The following is a 14,835-nucleotide window of genomic DNA, read 5'->3' on the forward strand; positions in this document are numbered from 1 at the left end:
GCATAAAGACTATGCTTGAAATGTATCCATAGTCTTTACAAGGACAGGTAACGGTAACCCTCAAATGTGTTTGCATTACAAAACTGACAGAATCTATTTCCATATTGTAAATGTTTACTATAACTTCTGGGATGATCTGGGGTGTTTCGTTTATGTCGACTTAAACTATTTGTATTATTGTTGTCTTTTAATTAATTTTTGCATAAAGAACTGCTTCTTCAGCTCTTGGATGTTAAACACCACGGGGGTGAGATCATTTGAAATGTAGGTTTGTCAAAAGAAAAAACATCTGTATTTTAAAACACTGCTTATTCTTAAAAACATTGTGTCAGACGTATTTGGTAGCATTATTCTCGTTTTCATTGTGTATTAACTCCATATTTAGCACAGATATTTGTAGAAATAAGAAAAGTGTATTTATAACACAAAAATAATTGTTAGAACAATTTGTGTCTGTCATTGTTTCAGAACACAATAGGTATGAAGATATGTTTGATTCTAACTTAACTCAAGCTTTAATGAATATATCTCTCAGTGCAATAGTCAGATGTGATTAATAGTTGAAGTCTAAAACAGCATGCACTTACTTTTCGTGTTAATACATTGTGTGATTCAGCATCATAGATAGAGGGATATTCAAACATTCTCAAACAGAAAGACTATCACTTAAATTCTTAATGGTCATTTATTCCTATAAACAGTGAATGTTGACAGCTCTCAAAGAAAAGTCTTCATCTAAATCACATACAGTCTGAGAAACAAGATGTGAACAGTGTCATACTAGGTAATGTCTAACATATTGTTGATTGTGAACGGTCCATTATCTGTTTATTCTGGATTAGAGAACATTAGCTTCTTAGCTCATATGTTTCTTAATTTGTTGAGGTGTTAGTTAAAAAGGTATTAGTTAATAACAAACAAAGACTTTAAAACAACATGGAACCATAATATTAATATATAAAATATGGTATAGGCTAATTACATGATGAAGCATACTCACAGTTTGAAAATGACTTCCATAAAGTTTATTTTAGTAAAGCTATGCCTGGATATTCCCAACACAAAGTTTTACGTTTGTGGGTGAGTGAGACCTCTGAAAGATTACAACAATATGAGCTTTCTCGAACATTGCATCTTTGCACTATCCCTGAAACTCAGCCTACTAATCAACATGCATTGCCTATATGTGGTTGTTAAACGCCTCAGGTAATTCATATGAAATGTAAGTTGGTCAGAAGAAAAAACATTTAAAATGTTAAATACATTTAAAAAGTCTAAGTAAATACAATATGTTTGTCACAAACACATCTAAAACGCTTTTTACACGTGTGAGGAAACCCCCTCGCAACATTAATCAATTAATCAAAGAAATAATGCATCTCATCAGACTGTTTTAAAGAAATAAAAGCATAAATAAAAGGTAAATCTTTATTTAAAAGAAAATAGACTTCTGCTTTAGCAACACACACATTTATAAATGTTCAAAAGTATATACATGTTCAAAAACTTGTATTTCATACTTTGAAGCATCATGCTCTTAGGTCTGTAAAGATACATAATTTAAAAAAAGAAAAAACTTTCTCTAACATTTTCTGATAACGTAGTAAAATGTACGAATAACCTTTGTATTTTAACTTTATTTTAACTTTTATTTTTTACGTTTTAAAAATGTGCTAGTAAACTTTTCAAATATATGTAAACACCGAAACTTTTCTTTAATTAAAAACAACTTCTTCTGCGACATAATTGTATTCGGTCATAAAACTGTAAAAAGTCCCCTTTGGAAATGGACTCTTCCAAACACCCCCGCATCTCTTCGTGATTTGGACTGTTCAAAAACTTTCCGGGAAGTTGGAAAACATCTAATGGAGAGAGAATGTGCTTGTTCAATGTAAATAATAGTTAAAATCAAGTGTTGTCAACTGAGGATTTTGAGGAGTATGTGTGTGCGTGCAACTAATTGTAAACACATTTGCATATTCATAAGAGAGAATGAAGATCGCTATCGAGGCATTCCGTCTAAATGTTTACACCATATTGTTACTTATGGCTCGTTTCCACTGAGTGGTACGGTACGGTTCAGTACGGTACGGTTCGGGTCGGGTCGCTAAACCATGATCGGGGCTCGCGTTTCCACTGCCAACAGTACCCGACTTGATAGGCGTGGTGTATGCCGGAAAGTAGTGATAACGTCACTTGATAGGCGTGGTGGATGACGGAAAGTCGCTTGATGTCACTCACGCTCGAAGAAGAAAGCTGAAACCGCAAACAACAATGGAGGACATACAGCAGATCTTGTTCTTGCTTCTCGGCATGTGGCTGTTTGTCACAAGGAGGAGACAAGCTTTGTTTGAACAAAGGCTGCAGGCTGCAAGGAAAAACACAGCCGAAAAATACAGGGGAATTCGGGAAATGTTAAGGAGCTGGGACGAGACAGACAACCGCGCAAGTCAAGACAAGGCAAGACAAAAACGATGGCGCAGGAGGGTAAGCTTGAGCTAAGCTAAATGTTTTTATGTCGTATATTACAATGTATTTTGTTTCATGTACTGTAATCCGTTAGCTAAGGAATATTCTTATAAATCAAGTAACCCTCCAGTACGAATAAATAAGTACAATAAGCCCTGCCTGCGAAACCAGGCCTATTGGCCTTTAAACTGTAAACTACATTATATTAACTGTATTATATTAATAAGCACTGTGAAGGTTACATCTTAAAATCATAAATCTTTCTCATGAATCTGTATGAAATCTATATTATTACAAGTGCAATACTAGTTGTGGTTAATGACTGATTATATGTAAATTTTGCGAAAATAGTTATATCTGCAAGCTATTTTTTCTTTGTGCTTCAATGACACCACAGTGCTATTCTCTGGTGCAGTATATTGGATATTGTATAAAATGTATATATTTTATTTTGTCCAAGGTAACACTTTCAATGTTGTAATTTCCCAAATACTTTGCATTGTTTCATCTGGCCTATGATAGTTGCACTAATAATTAAAGGACCTGAACACACCCACCATCACTGCTACATCGTATTAACATTTTGTTTGCTTTATGTGTTTTTCTAGATAATCAATCTGATGCAAAATCGGCGCTGCAGACCAACCATTTGGACTTTCAGCCGCTCAAATGACTGGTGGGATGTGATCGTTCCAGGATTCACACACACACAGTGGGTGCACAACTTCAGGATGTCTGAAGAAACATTTCTGTCCCTTTGTGCCATGGTGCATCCAGCAATGGATAAGCAGGACACGAACTTCAGAGTGTGTGTTCCCCTTAAGAAAAGAGTTGCCATAGCACTATGGAAGCTGGCAACCAACAGCGACTACAGAAGTATTGGCCATCTTTTTGGAGTCAGCAAAACAACAGTGTGTCGGTGCGTCCAGGAGTTCTGCATGGCCACTTGCACATTGTTAGTTCCAGAACAGATATGTTTTCCTGACCGGCAGAAGCTTAAAGAGATGGCAGCCTACTTTGAGAACCGATTTGGGCTTCCGCAGTGTGTGGGTGCCATTGATGGGTCACACATACCCATAATAGCCCCAAAGGAGTACCACTGCGATTACTTCAACAGAAAAGGCTGGCATTCCATCATCCTGCAAGGAGTAGTTGACGGAAAAGGACTATTTTGGAATGTATATGCAGGAATGGCTGGAAGTATGCATGATGCTCGGGTTCTGAGACTGTCCACATTGTGGGAGTTAGTCGAGCGTGGAAGCCTTTGCCCAGCTTGCACCAGGAACATCAGTGGGGTGAATGCTGGCTATTATGTGCTAGGAGACTCTGCCTACCCTTTGCAGAATTGGCTCCTAAAACCATTCCCTGACAATGGCCGGCTGACAGCAGAACAACTGACCTACAACAAGAAAGTGTGCAGGGCTCGGGTGGTGGTAGAAAATGCTTTTGGGAGACTCAAAGGGAGGTGGCGGTGCCTTTTGAAGAGGAATGACAGCGACATTGAACTGGTAAAATCCATGGTGTTGACTTGTTGTGCTCTGCACAATCTTTGTGAAAGACATGGAGAGGATTATCAGCACGAATGGGATACAGCTGTTGCTGCAGAGGCCTGTGGTGCCACTGGCACAGGGTGTAGAGGAGGAGGGCAGGGATGTACGCGAGGGTCTGATGCGGTTTTTGAACAGTTAAATCTGTTGTACAGTTATCAAAGGCGCACCTGTGTAAATGCTAGGTTGTTTTGTTTACATGTTTTGATTGATTTTATGGACCCAAATAAATCGATTTTACATTTACCCTGCCTCTTCATATTTTGTAAAAGAGAGAACTTATTACTCTCTGCAATACCCATGTAGAAGAATTAATTCATATTTTGTTTGCAATGGGTTAATTTTAAAATCATATTTGAGTACAGAGTGAAATTTTTGAAGATTAGCTATTGTAAAGTAACACATTACCAACTATTTTGTATTTAAGGCAAGCATATTCTCCAAAATCAACATTATCATTAACAAAAGGTGTCGTTGACACCAGATGACAGGAACGTTAATGAAATGACATACATTTATAGCAGTGTTTTGCTCCTGAAAGACCCCCAAGACACATAAGGTTATGAAAAAGTACTTTAATTTGAAAAATCAAACAAATGCTTCCGTACAATGTGCTGTGCAACAATAATAGAACAAAACATGTGTAAACAAGTGCAAACAAAAAGTAAACGAGTGCAAACAAAAAGTAAACGAGTGTAAAGTGCTGTGTGAAAAGCACTAGTGGCTGGATCATGGCACAGGGTCGCGACGTCTTCTCAACGCCTGCACCAGCTGACTGAGTGTGCCGAGGAAGGCCTGATTGAAGCTTGCAGACTGCTCCATGTGTTGCCGAGTTATTTCAGCCTCATGCCGCCTTGCCTCGCGGGCGTCCTCCAGCATCAATTCAAAGCGCCGGTCACGACGGTCCTCCATCCTCTCTAGCCACTCCTGCTGCCTCTCATCAGCTGCCTGCATCTCAACCAGGGCCGCAACAACATCCTGTTGCCCCCTTTTCCTCTTGCCTGGAATGCAAAAAAGACAGGAATGTTGGTTGTTTAGCGAGTCATTTTTATCCTTGTAATTTGAGCCAACCAATATAAGGGGGACACATCTAAAGTACTACAATACAATGTCCAGATTATACTGTATATGATATCTACAATACTGTAATAATCAGTGTGTAACTTTTCACTCTGGTGTTCATGTCTTACCGATGGTTATACGCCGAGGTTCACTCGAAGTTGATGGAGCAGATTCTGGTGGTGGTGTCGGTGTTGATGTCCTGGCAGGCGAACTTGAGCTTTCAAGAGTGGACATCTCGTCAAGTCCCTCTATTTCCTCCTGACAGCTAGGATCCTCAACTGAAAAGTTACACAAGTCACGCTAATTACACAAACTGCAACAATACTGTTTGAGATAAATACAGAACATACAACGTAGTAGGACTGAAGTCAATTTACAGCAGTAGACAGTAACAAAGCATTTTTACTTCGTCAATATACATAAGTATTTTTTTCAAGTATCTATAATTTTATCAGAGTAACTTTTACTGCACTACATTCCAAAGCATAATATTTTTACTTTTTACCCCAGGACATTGCTGTACTGTTAAGTACAGCAATGTTGCGGGGTAAAAAGTACAATAATTTAAAACTTTAAGCCCATTGAATGTAGACATTTTTCCCCCATCTCACTCTGATATTTCACAATTTTCTTACCTAAGCTCTATCATTAGACCCATCTTTCTTTAATATATATTTTATCTATATAATTGATCTGTGTTGTATTATTTTCATGTTATCACTGTTAAGCTGCTTTAATACAATCTGTATTGTAAAAAGCGCTATATAAATAAAGGTGACTTGACTATTTAGTTGAATATCTTTAGTAGTATAGTAAATAGTAGTTAAATAGTTTTATGATTAGGGTAAGTTATCTGTACAAGTTAACGTTTACTGGACACGTACGTAAAGTTACTCCGTTCACCACTGGCTAATAAACTAGCGTTTTGCTAGCTTGCAAACTATTTGTTGGTACCACACTGGCTGACTGACAAACAAACAACAGGTTTGCTCAAATGTTGTGCATTGCAAGTAAGCTTTCCCGCTATCGTTGTATACTTTTTCACAAGTAAAAGTTATAAGAACTTACCGGCAGGCTCCACCATCGACTCCAGCAACGCGTTGGCCGTATCGATGCCTCCTTCTCTCCCCAAACTCGCCGGTCTGTGTCCGTATATTGCGTCCATCATATCTAACCACTTCCATTTTTTTCTGTGAACACCACTCCGGCTGTTGTGGTCTTTCACCTTACGGTAGTCACTCCGCAGTTTCTTGCTTTTAATTCGGCACTGCTCGGACGTCCGCTGGAACCCCTCGGCAGCCATCCTCTCAGAAACATGCTGAAAAACCTTTTCGTTTCTCACCATGCCATCGAGTTCCCTTTGCACCCTTTCTTCACCGATGATACCCAGGAAGGTCTGCACCTCCTGGGTCGACCACGGTAATGTTAAGCTGCGCGGCGACATTATTTTGCAACGGTGTTTTAAAAATGGCACCTCTTGTGTTGTCGACGTTCCCCTTGTAGCACGCGCAAGTGACGATTCTCTGTCAACCAATCACCGTTCTGCAGTGAGTCTAGCTCCACCTTTTAGTACCGTACCACTGTGCTAGGTACCCCAACGAAAGGGTACCCAAAAAGTGGTACGGTACGGTTCGGCTTTTTGGTACCATTCACAACTTTTGACAGTGGAAACGCAAATAATTGCGTACCGTACCGAACTGTACCGTACCGTACCGCTCAGTGGAAACGAGCCATTAGATGTCACATGATCCTGCCGTGTTATTTATCTGTACAGTATGTAATGTTATCTCGTGGAGACTTCGACCGTGTATTCTCTTGGTCGGCGTTACGTCACAAATCATTCAATTCAATTCAATTCAAATTTATTTGTATAGCGCTTTTCACAATACACATTGTCTCAAAGCAGCTTTACAGAAATTGCATTTCGGAAATGTACATAGAAAAATACAGTTAGTTAATCAAGTATTAATTTATGGCATAACATATCGCCGGCTTTGAGTCGTCTCTTCACAGGCGTCGAGTCGTCTCTTCACAGGCGTTGGGGCATCTGAAGTCTCCGTGAGAGGCTGGATACAAACTGGAGCTGACGAACGCTATTTACCTCGGGACTAGCGTCCCGAGATAACAGCAGAAAGGCAGATGGGAAATAATTAGCATAGCTGATGTTCATAATGTTAATGCATTCGAACTGATTCAGCAGTAGTATCAAAGGTTAAGCATTAAGTGAATGCTTGGTTAAAGAGATGCGTCTTTAATCTAGTTTTAAACTGGGACAGCGAGTCTGAGTCTCGTACAATATCAGGAAGGCTATTCCAGAGTTTAGGAGCTAAATGCGAGAACGCCCTCCCTCCTTTAGTGGACTTAGATATCCTAGGAATGACCAGAAGCCTCGAATTTAGTGATCTTAAAGAGCGCGATGGATTGTATGGCGATAGGAGGTCTGTTAAATACACAGGAGCTAAACCACTTAGGGCTTTATAGGTCAGTAGGAATACTTTGTAATTGATACGTAACTTAATAGGTAACCAGTGTAGAGATGATAAAATAGGTGTTATATGATCATATTTCCTTGATCTAGTAAGAACTCTAGCAGCTGCATTTTGCACTAACTGTAGCTTGTTGATTGAGGATGCAGGACAGCCAGCTAATAAAGCATTACAGTAATCTAGTCTCGAGGTCATGAATGCATGAACTAACTTTTCTGCATCAGAAACAGATAGCATGTTGCGTAGCTTAGCAATGTTTCTAAGGTGGAAAAAGGCTGTTCTTGTAATATATGAAATATGATTTTCGAAAGTCAAGTTGCGGTCTAGTATAACACCCAGGTCTTTTACTGTAGTGGATAAAGTAACAGGACATCCTTCTAAATTAAAGTTGTATTGTAAGGGATTTTGTGGGTAGTTTTTTGGACCAATAAGTAATACCTCCGTTTTATCTGAATTTAATAGCAGGAAATTACACGTCATCCAGCATTTTATATCATTTAGACACTCTGTCAATTTAGATAAGTTAGTGTTTTCATCTGGTCGTGATGAGATATATAATTGAGTGTCATCAGCATAACAGTGGAAATTAATTCCATGTTTTCTTATAATATTACCAAGTGGCAGCATATATATTGAGAATAGCAGAGGGCCTAACACCGATCCTTGCGGCACTCCATAGTCTACTGACGTTATCTTTGATTTTTCCCCATTTAAACAGACAAAATGGTAACGGTCTGATAAGTACGATCTAAACCAGCTTAATGCCTGTCCCTGAACACCAGTGTAGTTTTGTAGTCGATCCAAGAGTATTTTATGATCAATAGTATCGAACGCAGCACTAAGATCGAGTAGAACTAGTATTGAGATACAGCCTTGGTCAGAAGCTAAAAGTAAATCATTTGTTATTTTAACTAGCGCAGTTTCTGTGCTATGATGCGGTCTGAATCCCGACTGGAATTTTTCATAGATATCATTTTCTTGTAAGAAAGAGCACAATTGAGCGGACACAATTTTTTCTAGTATTTTAGACATAAATGGAAGATTTGAGATGGGTCTGTAATTTGCTAAGTTATTTGGATCTAATTGCGGTTTCTTAATGAGAGGTTTTATTACTGCCAGCTTGAATATTTTTGGAACATGACCTAAAAATAAAGACGAGTTAATAATATTAAGAAGAGGCTCTTCGACTACAGGTAACACTTCTTTCAGTAGTTTAGTGGGTATTGGATCTAATAAACATGTTGTTGGTTTAGATGCAATGATAAGTTTATTTAGCTCTTCCTGTCCTATAGTTGTAAAACGGTGTAGTTGTTCTAGAGGGGCCATAATTGAGGCTGAATCATAAGACATCATAGAGGATTGTATATTTACAATTGTGTTTCGGATGCTTTCTATTTTCTCATTGAAGTAATTCATAAAATCATTACTACTATATTGTAATGGAATATTTTGCTCTGGTGATGTTTGTTTATTTGTTAGTCTAGCCACGGTGTTGAATAAAAACCTTGGATTATTTTGGTTATTTTCTATTAGTTTGCGGAGATGCTCAGCCCTGGCTGCTTTTAGAGCCTTTTTATAACGTGACATACTGTCTTTCCACGCGATTCTAAAGACCTCTAAATTAGTTTGTTTCCATTTACGCTCTAAGTTACGAGTTTCTCTCTTGATTGCATGCGTAGCACTGTTGTACCATGGTGCTTTAGTTTTCTCTCTAACCTTTTTTAATCTAATTGGTGCAACAATATCTAGTGTACTAGAGAACATGGTGCTCAAACTGCTAGTCATTTCCTCTAGTTCATCTGTTTGTTTGGGTGCACTGCGCAGCTGAGATAGATCAGGTAAGCTATTTGAGAATCTATCTATAGTGGTTGGAAGGATTGTTCTGCCTGGTCTATAACGTGGCGCAACATGACAAATTTCAGCAGTACGTATTATACAAGTTACCATGTAATGATCAGTGAGATCATCACTTTGCGGTATAATATTTATATCAGTTGGATTGGTTCCATATGATATAATTAAATCTAGTGTATGATTTAGACGATGAGTGGGACCACTGACGTTTTGCGTGACCCCAAAGGAGTTTAATAAATCTGTAAACGCAGTCCCTAACGCATCATTTGTATTATCAACGTGTATGTTAAAGTCTCCAACAATTATTGCTTTATCGACATTGACCAATAGATCTGAGAGAAAGTATGCAAACTCTTTTAGGAAGTCAGCATAGGGCCCTGGAGGTCTATATAGGGTAGCCAAGGCTAGAGATAATATGGATTTGTTTCTTGCATCTAAGAGCGTAACATTAAGCACAAGTACTTCAAACGAATTAAACCTGTGACCTGTTTTCTGAGTAACATTAAGAATATCTCTATAGATTGTTGCAACACCGCCGCCACGACCGATCAGACGGGGCTCATGCTTATAACAGTATCCTGGTGGAGTAGACTCATTTAGACCGAAATAATCATTTGGTTTAAGCCAGGTTTCAGTAAGGCAAAGTACATCGAAACTATTATCTGTGACCATTTCATTTACAATAACCGCCTTAGGTGTGAGCGATCTAATGTTTAGAAGACCTAGCTTTAGAAATTGTTTTTGTTCACTGATATTTAGATTTTCTGGTTTAATTACAATAAGATTTTTGCTAGATCCTACACTAGATTTATTGTTTGGCCTCACTAAGCGAGGAATAGACACAGTTTCTATATAATGTTCTACACTACTTATATCAATTAAGTTGGGACAGCAAAGACTGTGATTTGGACTTTGACTTACTAGTCATATGGTGTGTAACGTCTTGGAGATGTTGTCCGACAGAACAGCCGCTCCGATTCTGCTGGGGTGCAGGCCATCAGCACGGTAGAGCCTAGGTCGCTCCCAGAACAGATTCCAATTATTTACAAAGAGCAGTTTCTGTTCATTACACCATGACATTAACCATTCATTTAGAGCAAATAATCTACTGAACCTTTCTTGTCCTAGTCGGTACGTGGGAAGCGGTCCAGACACGATGATCGTTGCTTCAGGCGATGTGCTGCGAACCGTCTCGAACAGGCTTCTGTAGTCCTTCTTCAGAACCTCCGTCTGCCGCAGCCTGATGTCGTTCGTCCCTGCGTGTAGGACCACAGCTCCGGATCATGGACATGACGGATCATGGAAGTGCCGATGATCACGGCGGTGTCACGTTCCGGCTCGCGAAGAGGGGAGAAGCGGTTCCGGGTGGAGATCTCGAAGACCGGGAGGGGCGGGGAAGTCCTTGGTCTGGTCCTGGCTCGTGTCTTCCGCTGTGGGATCACCCAGGGTCCATGGTGTTGCCTCGGTGCCGGAGTGAATGAAGGCAGAGATGATCGCGTCCTTCTGGGCAGAGAAACGCACGGAGTAGACGAAGTCGGAGTCAAAAAGTTACTAACCACTGACTTGTGAGCATCGGCGCGTGATGTTTCAAGCGTTGATCGCCGATCTCGCAGCTCGGCTTGCTTCACCAGCAGAACGCGGATCTGTTTCTCCACCGACTCCAGCTCCAATCGTACCGAAACCAGCTCGAATGTGTCCTCACCTGCACTCAGAGGTAACGTTAGACACACATCCGATATGTTCGCCATTATAACAGATGAACAGTAAATTAGTAGTGATACTACCAATATCACTACTAATTTAGGACTGAAATGATGGATATAACCCGTATCCTTTCAGTCAAACGGGTGTAAAATGAGAGGGTCGATAGGCGCGAGGCCACGCGTGAAATGCTAGCGGGCTAAAGGCTAGTAGCCGAGATTCGGAAAGTTGGATCTAAGTAGCGATATCAAAGCAATCCGATTGTTTTTTATAAGGAATAGTGTCGAGGATAAGTTCACATGATATAAAAATAGAAAGTGCTTGTTTATAAATGAGTGGTAAAGAAGAAAATCAGGGATTAATGAATCAATTCGACGGAGCTCCAAACACAAACACAGATCGCACGCGCATGTGACCTGCATAGCAACAAGCTGCCGCCGTGTATGAAGGGTAAGACAAACCGAATACACAGCCCGAGGCAAATCAAAAAGGTATCTATTCACAGAAGTTTTGCTGTGGATTATGTCAGTTATGGGTACTAACAGACTACTTTGTATTAATGATGCATGGTATGTGAATGTATGTCGGTGGTGAGAAGTGAATGTAATAAAACACTCATGTAAAGCGCTTTGTGACTAGCTAACGTTACCGCTACATGTCTGATAAAGGCGCTAGCAGCTATATGAATACAGATCTTCTTCTTCTATTACAGAATGTCTTATCAATATATATAGACAGTCTCCTAGCGCCTGCATTGACCAGGTACCACAGAAAGCTGTCGCTTGTAGGTTTAGCATTACAATCTTGTCCCTATCGGCATCCAGCTGAGTCCTGGGAGAACAACCCAAAAGCATGGCCCAGGCTCGAGTATCCAGACATATACAATTACCTCATCAAATCACCTCGTATGAACACCATGTGTACATACCATGTGTCCTACACGAGCAGTCATGTTTAAATACCCATCAAGCATCGATTACATTAACTATGTAATCGATTTTTTATTCATTAAAAAAAAAAACTGTTCATTCAAAAGCACTGTACAAGCTGTGCCACTAACAGACTGAGCTCATAACAGCCACTTTGTAACACAATGTCAGTGAGGGACACCGTTTTTTCAAAAAAGCCAATAAAGGCTAACTGCATAAATGTATAGTTTTTAGGCATGATTCTCGGCGCTTGTTTATCTTCCGCTTTCGTGTTGCTTAATGGCGGGCGCTTGTTTGTTTTACCCTTCGCCGCGTTGCTATGCGCGCGCAGTGCATTATAGGAGTAAAAGTCCCGGATGTCCAACCTTGAGAATCAGGGAACATGTACGGGCATGTTTGTCCGTTTCGAAGGGCCATGTTGTTCACTTTTAACTTTTCTGCCTCAGAGTAAGTGAATGGGTAAGCTACAGGACGTCCGGTTAAAACAATATAATGTTTGGCATAGTCATCTACTTTTCACCCTCTCAGCTTCACTGCACGATGTATTATAATCCTCTGGGTAACGTTATTAACGTGGTCCGCGAGCAGTCTGTATCCCCATTTGTTAATCCGCGTGTTAATCCATGTGTTTAAAGAGAAGCTCTGTGAAAACCAAATCGGTGGTCCTCTCCGTGTAAATTTCTCATCGTTATCCATTGATCAATCAAATGAAAACCATTTCCTACATGTTCCGTAGGTTCGAGAAGAAACTCCATGTATTCTTAGCGGTACTAGAATTAAATCCTTCCATAGAAGTAGCAGTTGAAGCTGAATCGTTATCTACTAGCTAAAATCACAAGTGAGTGCACGTTGAGTTTGTGGCTTTTTAAACAGGCCGCTGCAGGCTAAGCGTCAGTCCCAGCTGTCCAATGAGACATAAGAACATGGGTGTGTGCACGCATGGGTGCTGTATGCACTTTTCCCCACGCTCCAGGTGTGGAGGTGTGTCTTGCGTGGGAACCATAGACTGTAAAAAAAAATAGGGTGGGAACTCTGTGTTCTATTTCCCACGCTCCAGGTGCGGAGTAGTGTCCTGGGAGGAGTCTGCGTGTGGCTACTGTGCAGACCCTGTATGTATCGCTGCAGCCCGGAGACATGCAGGTGGGAGGAGCTTACGCCGCAAGTGGGAGGAGCTTATGCCGCAAGTAGGAGGAATTTCACAAATGTGCAAGTAGGAGGAGTTTATGCCGCAAGTGGGAGGAGCTTATGAGGACATCCCCAAGCTGTCATTCATTGCCGACGGCGGTGAATGAGTATGGCAGGAAGTAGCGACAGTAATGAAAATAAACGATCAAATATTACGTTCCTCATCATGGTCTGATTTCTTACAGCTTTGTTTTTATTGTGTGTCCAATAGCACTCACTGCCAATGATGACGTCACGTCTTTACACCTTTTACCATACTTAAAGTGATGGTGTTTTAAATTCATCAGGCTGTAGGCCTTATTCAAGTATATTCTACAATTCTACAGTATCAAGTAAATGAACATATTAAAATATGATACAATTGGACTCAGTGAAGTGAATATGTAAATACATGAAAAACATATTTTTTTTAAATAGCAGACTCATTTTCTGTGTAAATATGTGTTATTTACAAATATATGTGTTACACAAATATTAAATTTAAATCTCAGGGTGGATAAATTATTTTTTCAATGAATAAAATCATGTACAAGTATATTCAGAATTGATTGCAAAAGTGTTTATTTTATTTTATTATTTTTAGTCTTTTTTTGTTATTTGTAAGGACACTATCAGCTCATTAGAACTGATCTGCATGCAGTGAAAACGGCAAAATCCAGGGTGGAAGGTTTCTGAATAAATGCCCTGGAGCTCGCCTCGTTTTCTCTTTCCAGCATAACCTGGTGGATACACAAGAAGCACAATAAGAATTAGGGTTTATAGTTGACATTGAACATTTACAAACATTAAGAATAATTTCTCAGCTCTGTAGGTCCATGCCATGCAAGTGAATGGTGTCCAGAACTTTTAAACTCCAAGGGATGACATAAGTAAATGAGCCTTTAGTTTTCCTTTAGACTAACAACTAGTTTATTCATCACCAATTTACACAAAACGTACCAGGTGTGCAGCATTTGTACTCCAAACACACACTCCAAACAAGTGGAGATTGAGTACATCCTCCAGAAGAGCTGTTTGTAGTGAGACGACTTATTTTTCCAGCATGCAACACCTGAGGTGAAAAAAAATGAACATAACATTTAACATTATCAATGATGTTCTTGTTATGCATTTTATTTTTTAATGTCAATATTTACTTTCTAGCCATAAGAAGTTTACCTGATTCTTGAAATTGTCATCCCCAACTATGTCCCTGAACCTTGAGCAAGCCAATGACAGGGGCATGTAGGCAGCATCTCCTTCTTGAAGAACAACTTCAAGAAGTATGTTCTTCAGCAACGCTCCTGATAACTGAAAAGATAGCAACAGTTAGCACAGTCCGTTAAAAATTTTTAAAAAGCACATTATATAACATTATTCAACTACCTTGAAGATGAAGCCTGATGGAGGGTCATCGTTTTTTTAACATCCATTGCTCATCCTTAAAGAAAAATATAAGTGGATTAAAATTGTTCCATGATACACATTTTAAATCATCATTAAAATTGATTATACATACCTTGCTAAAAACAGAGGGCAAAACTGGGGTTTGGTCTGCAAAAATGAAGTAATTTAAAATTAGCTGAGCAATATTATAGTTAGCTAATTTGAAACCCAGCATAG

General features: G+C 39.6%; 2 protein-coding genes and 1 long non-coding RNA gene across 3 annotated transcripts; 1 reads left to right on the top strand and 2 right to left on the bottom strand.

Annotated features, from left to right (window-relative positions):
* Positions 1-1,840: 1,840 nt before the first annotated feature.
* LOC143697001 (uncharacterized) lies at positions 1,841-5,868 on the top strand. The gene is made up of 2 exons (XM_077193972.1): positions 1,841-2,487; positions 3,078-5,868. Exons 1-2 carry the CDS (start codon positions 2,275-2,277, stop codon positions 4,320-4,322), a joined length of 1,458 nt encoding a protein of 485 aa, XP_077050087.1. The 5' UTR covers positions 1,841-2,274; the 3' UTR covers positions 4,323-5,868.
* On the bottom strand, positions 4,746-6,522 carry LOC143697089 (uncharacterized). The gene is made up of 3 exons (XM_077194017.1): positions 6,147-6,522; positions 5,207-5,356; positions 4,746-5,017 (listed from the first exon to the last, which is right to left on the bottom strand). Exons 1-3 carry the CDS (start codon positions 6,520-6,522, stop codon positions 4,746-4,748), a joined length of 798 nt encoding a protein of 265 aa, XP_077050132.1.
* A 7,648-nt stretch (positions 6,523-14,170) lies between these two features.
* Positions 14,171-14,627, bottom strand: LOC143697100 (uncharacterized). Its single transcript, XR_013186175.1, has 3 exons — positions 14,599-14,627; positions 14,392-14,523; positions 14,171-14,284 (listed from the first exon to the last, which is right to left on the bottom strand). It is a non-coding gene; the product is annotated as an uncharacterized LOC143697100 (long non-coding RNA).
* Positions 14,628-14,835: the final 208 nt, after the last annotated feature.

Source organism: Siphateles boraxobius, unplaced genomic scaffold (genome assembly GCF_051911475.1).
Source record: "Siphateles boraxobius isolate OS27281-9 unplaced genomic scaffold, OSU_SipBor_1 31, whole genome shotgun sequence".
Lineage (NCBI taxonomy): Eukaryota > Metazoa > Chordata > Actinopteri > Cypriniformes > Leuciscidae > Siphateles > Siphateles boraxobius.

Bases quoted from the DNA above. Each gene is read 5' to 3' on its own strand.
- LOC143697001 (XM_077193972.1), top strand. From the start codon at position 2,275: ATGGAGGACATACAGCAGATCTTGTTCTTGCTTCTCGGCATGTGGCTG. The intron at 2,488-3,077 runs GTAAGCTTGAGC...GTGTTTTTCTAG, and splicing joins AAAAACGATGGCGCAGGAGG to ATAATCAATCTGATGCAAAA.
- LOC143697089 (XM_077194017.1), bottom strand. From the start codon at position 6,522: ATGTCGCCGCGCAGCTTAACATTACCGTGGTCGACCCAGGAGGTGCAG. The intron at 5,357-6,146 runs GTAAGTTCTTAT...GTAACTTTTCAG, and splicing joins GTCGATGGTGGAGCCTGCCG to TTGAGGATCCTAGCTGTCAG. The intron at 5,018-5,206 runs GTAAGACATGAA...TTTGCATTCCAG, and splicing joins ACCTCGGCGTATAACCATCG to GCAAGAGGAAAAGGGGGCAA.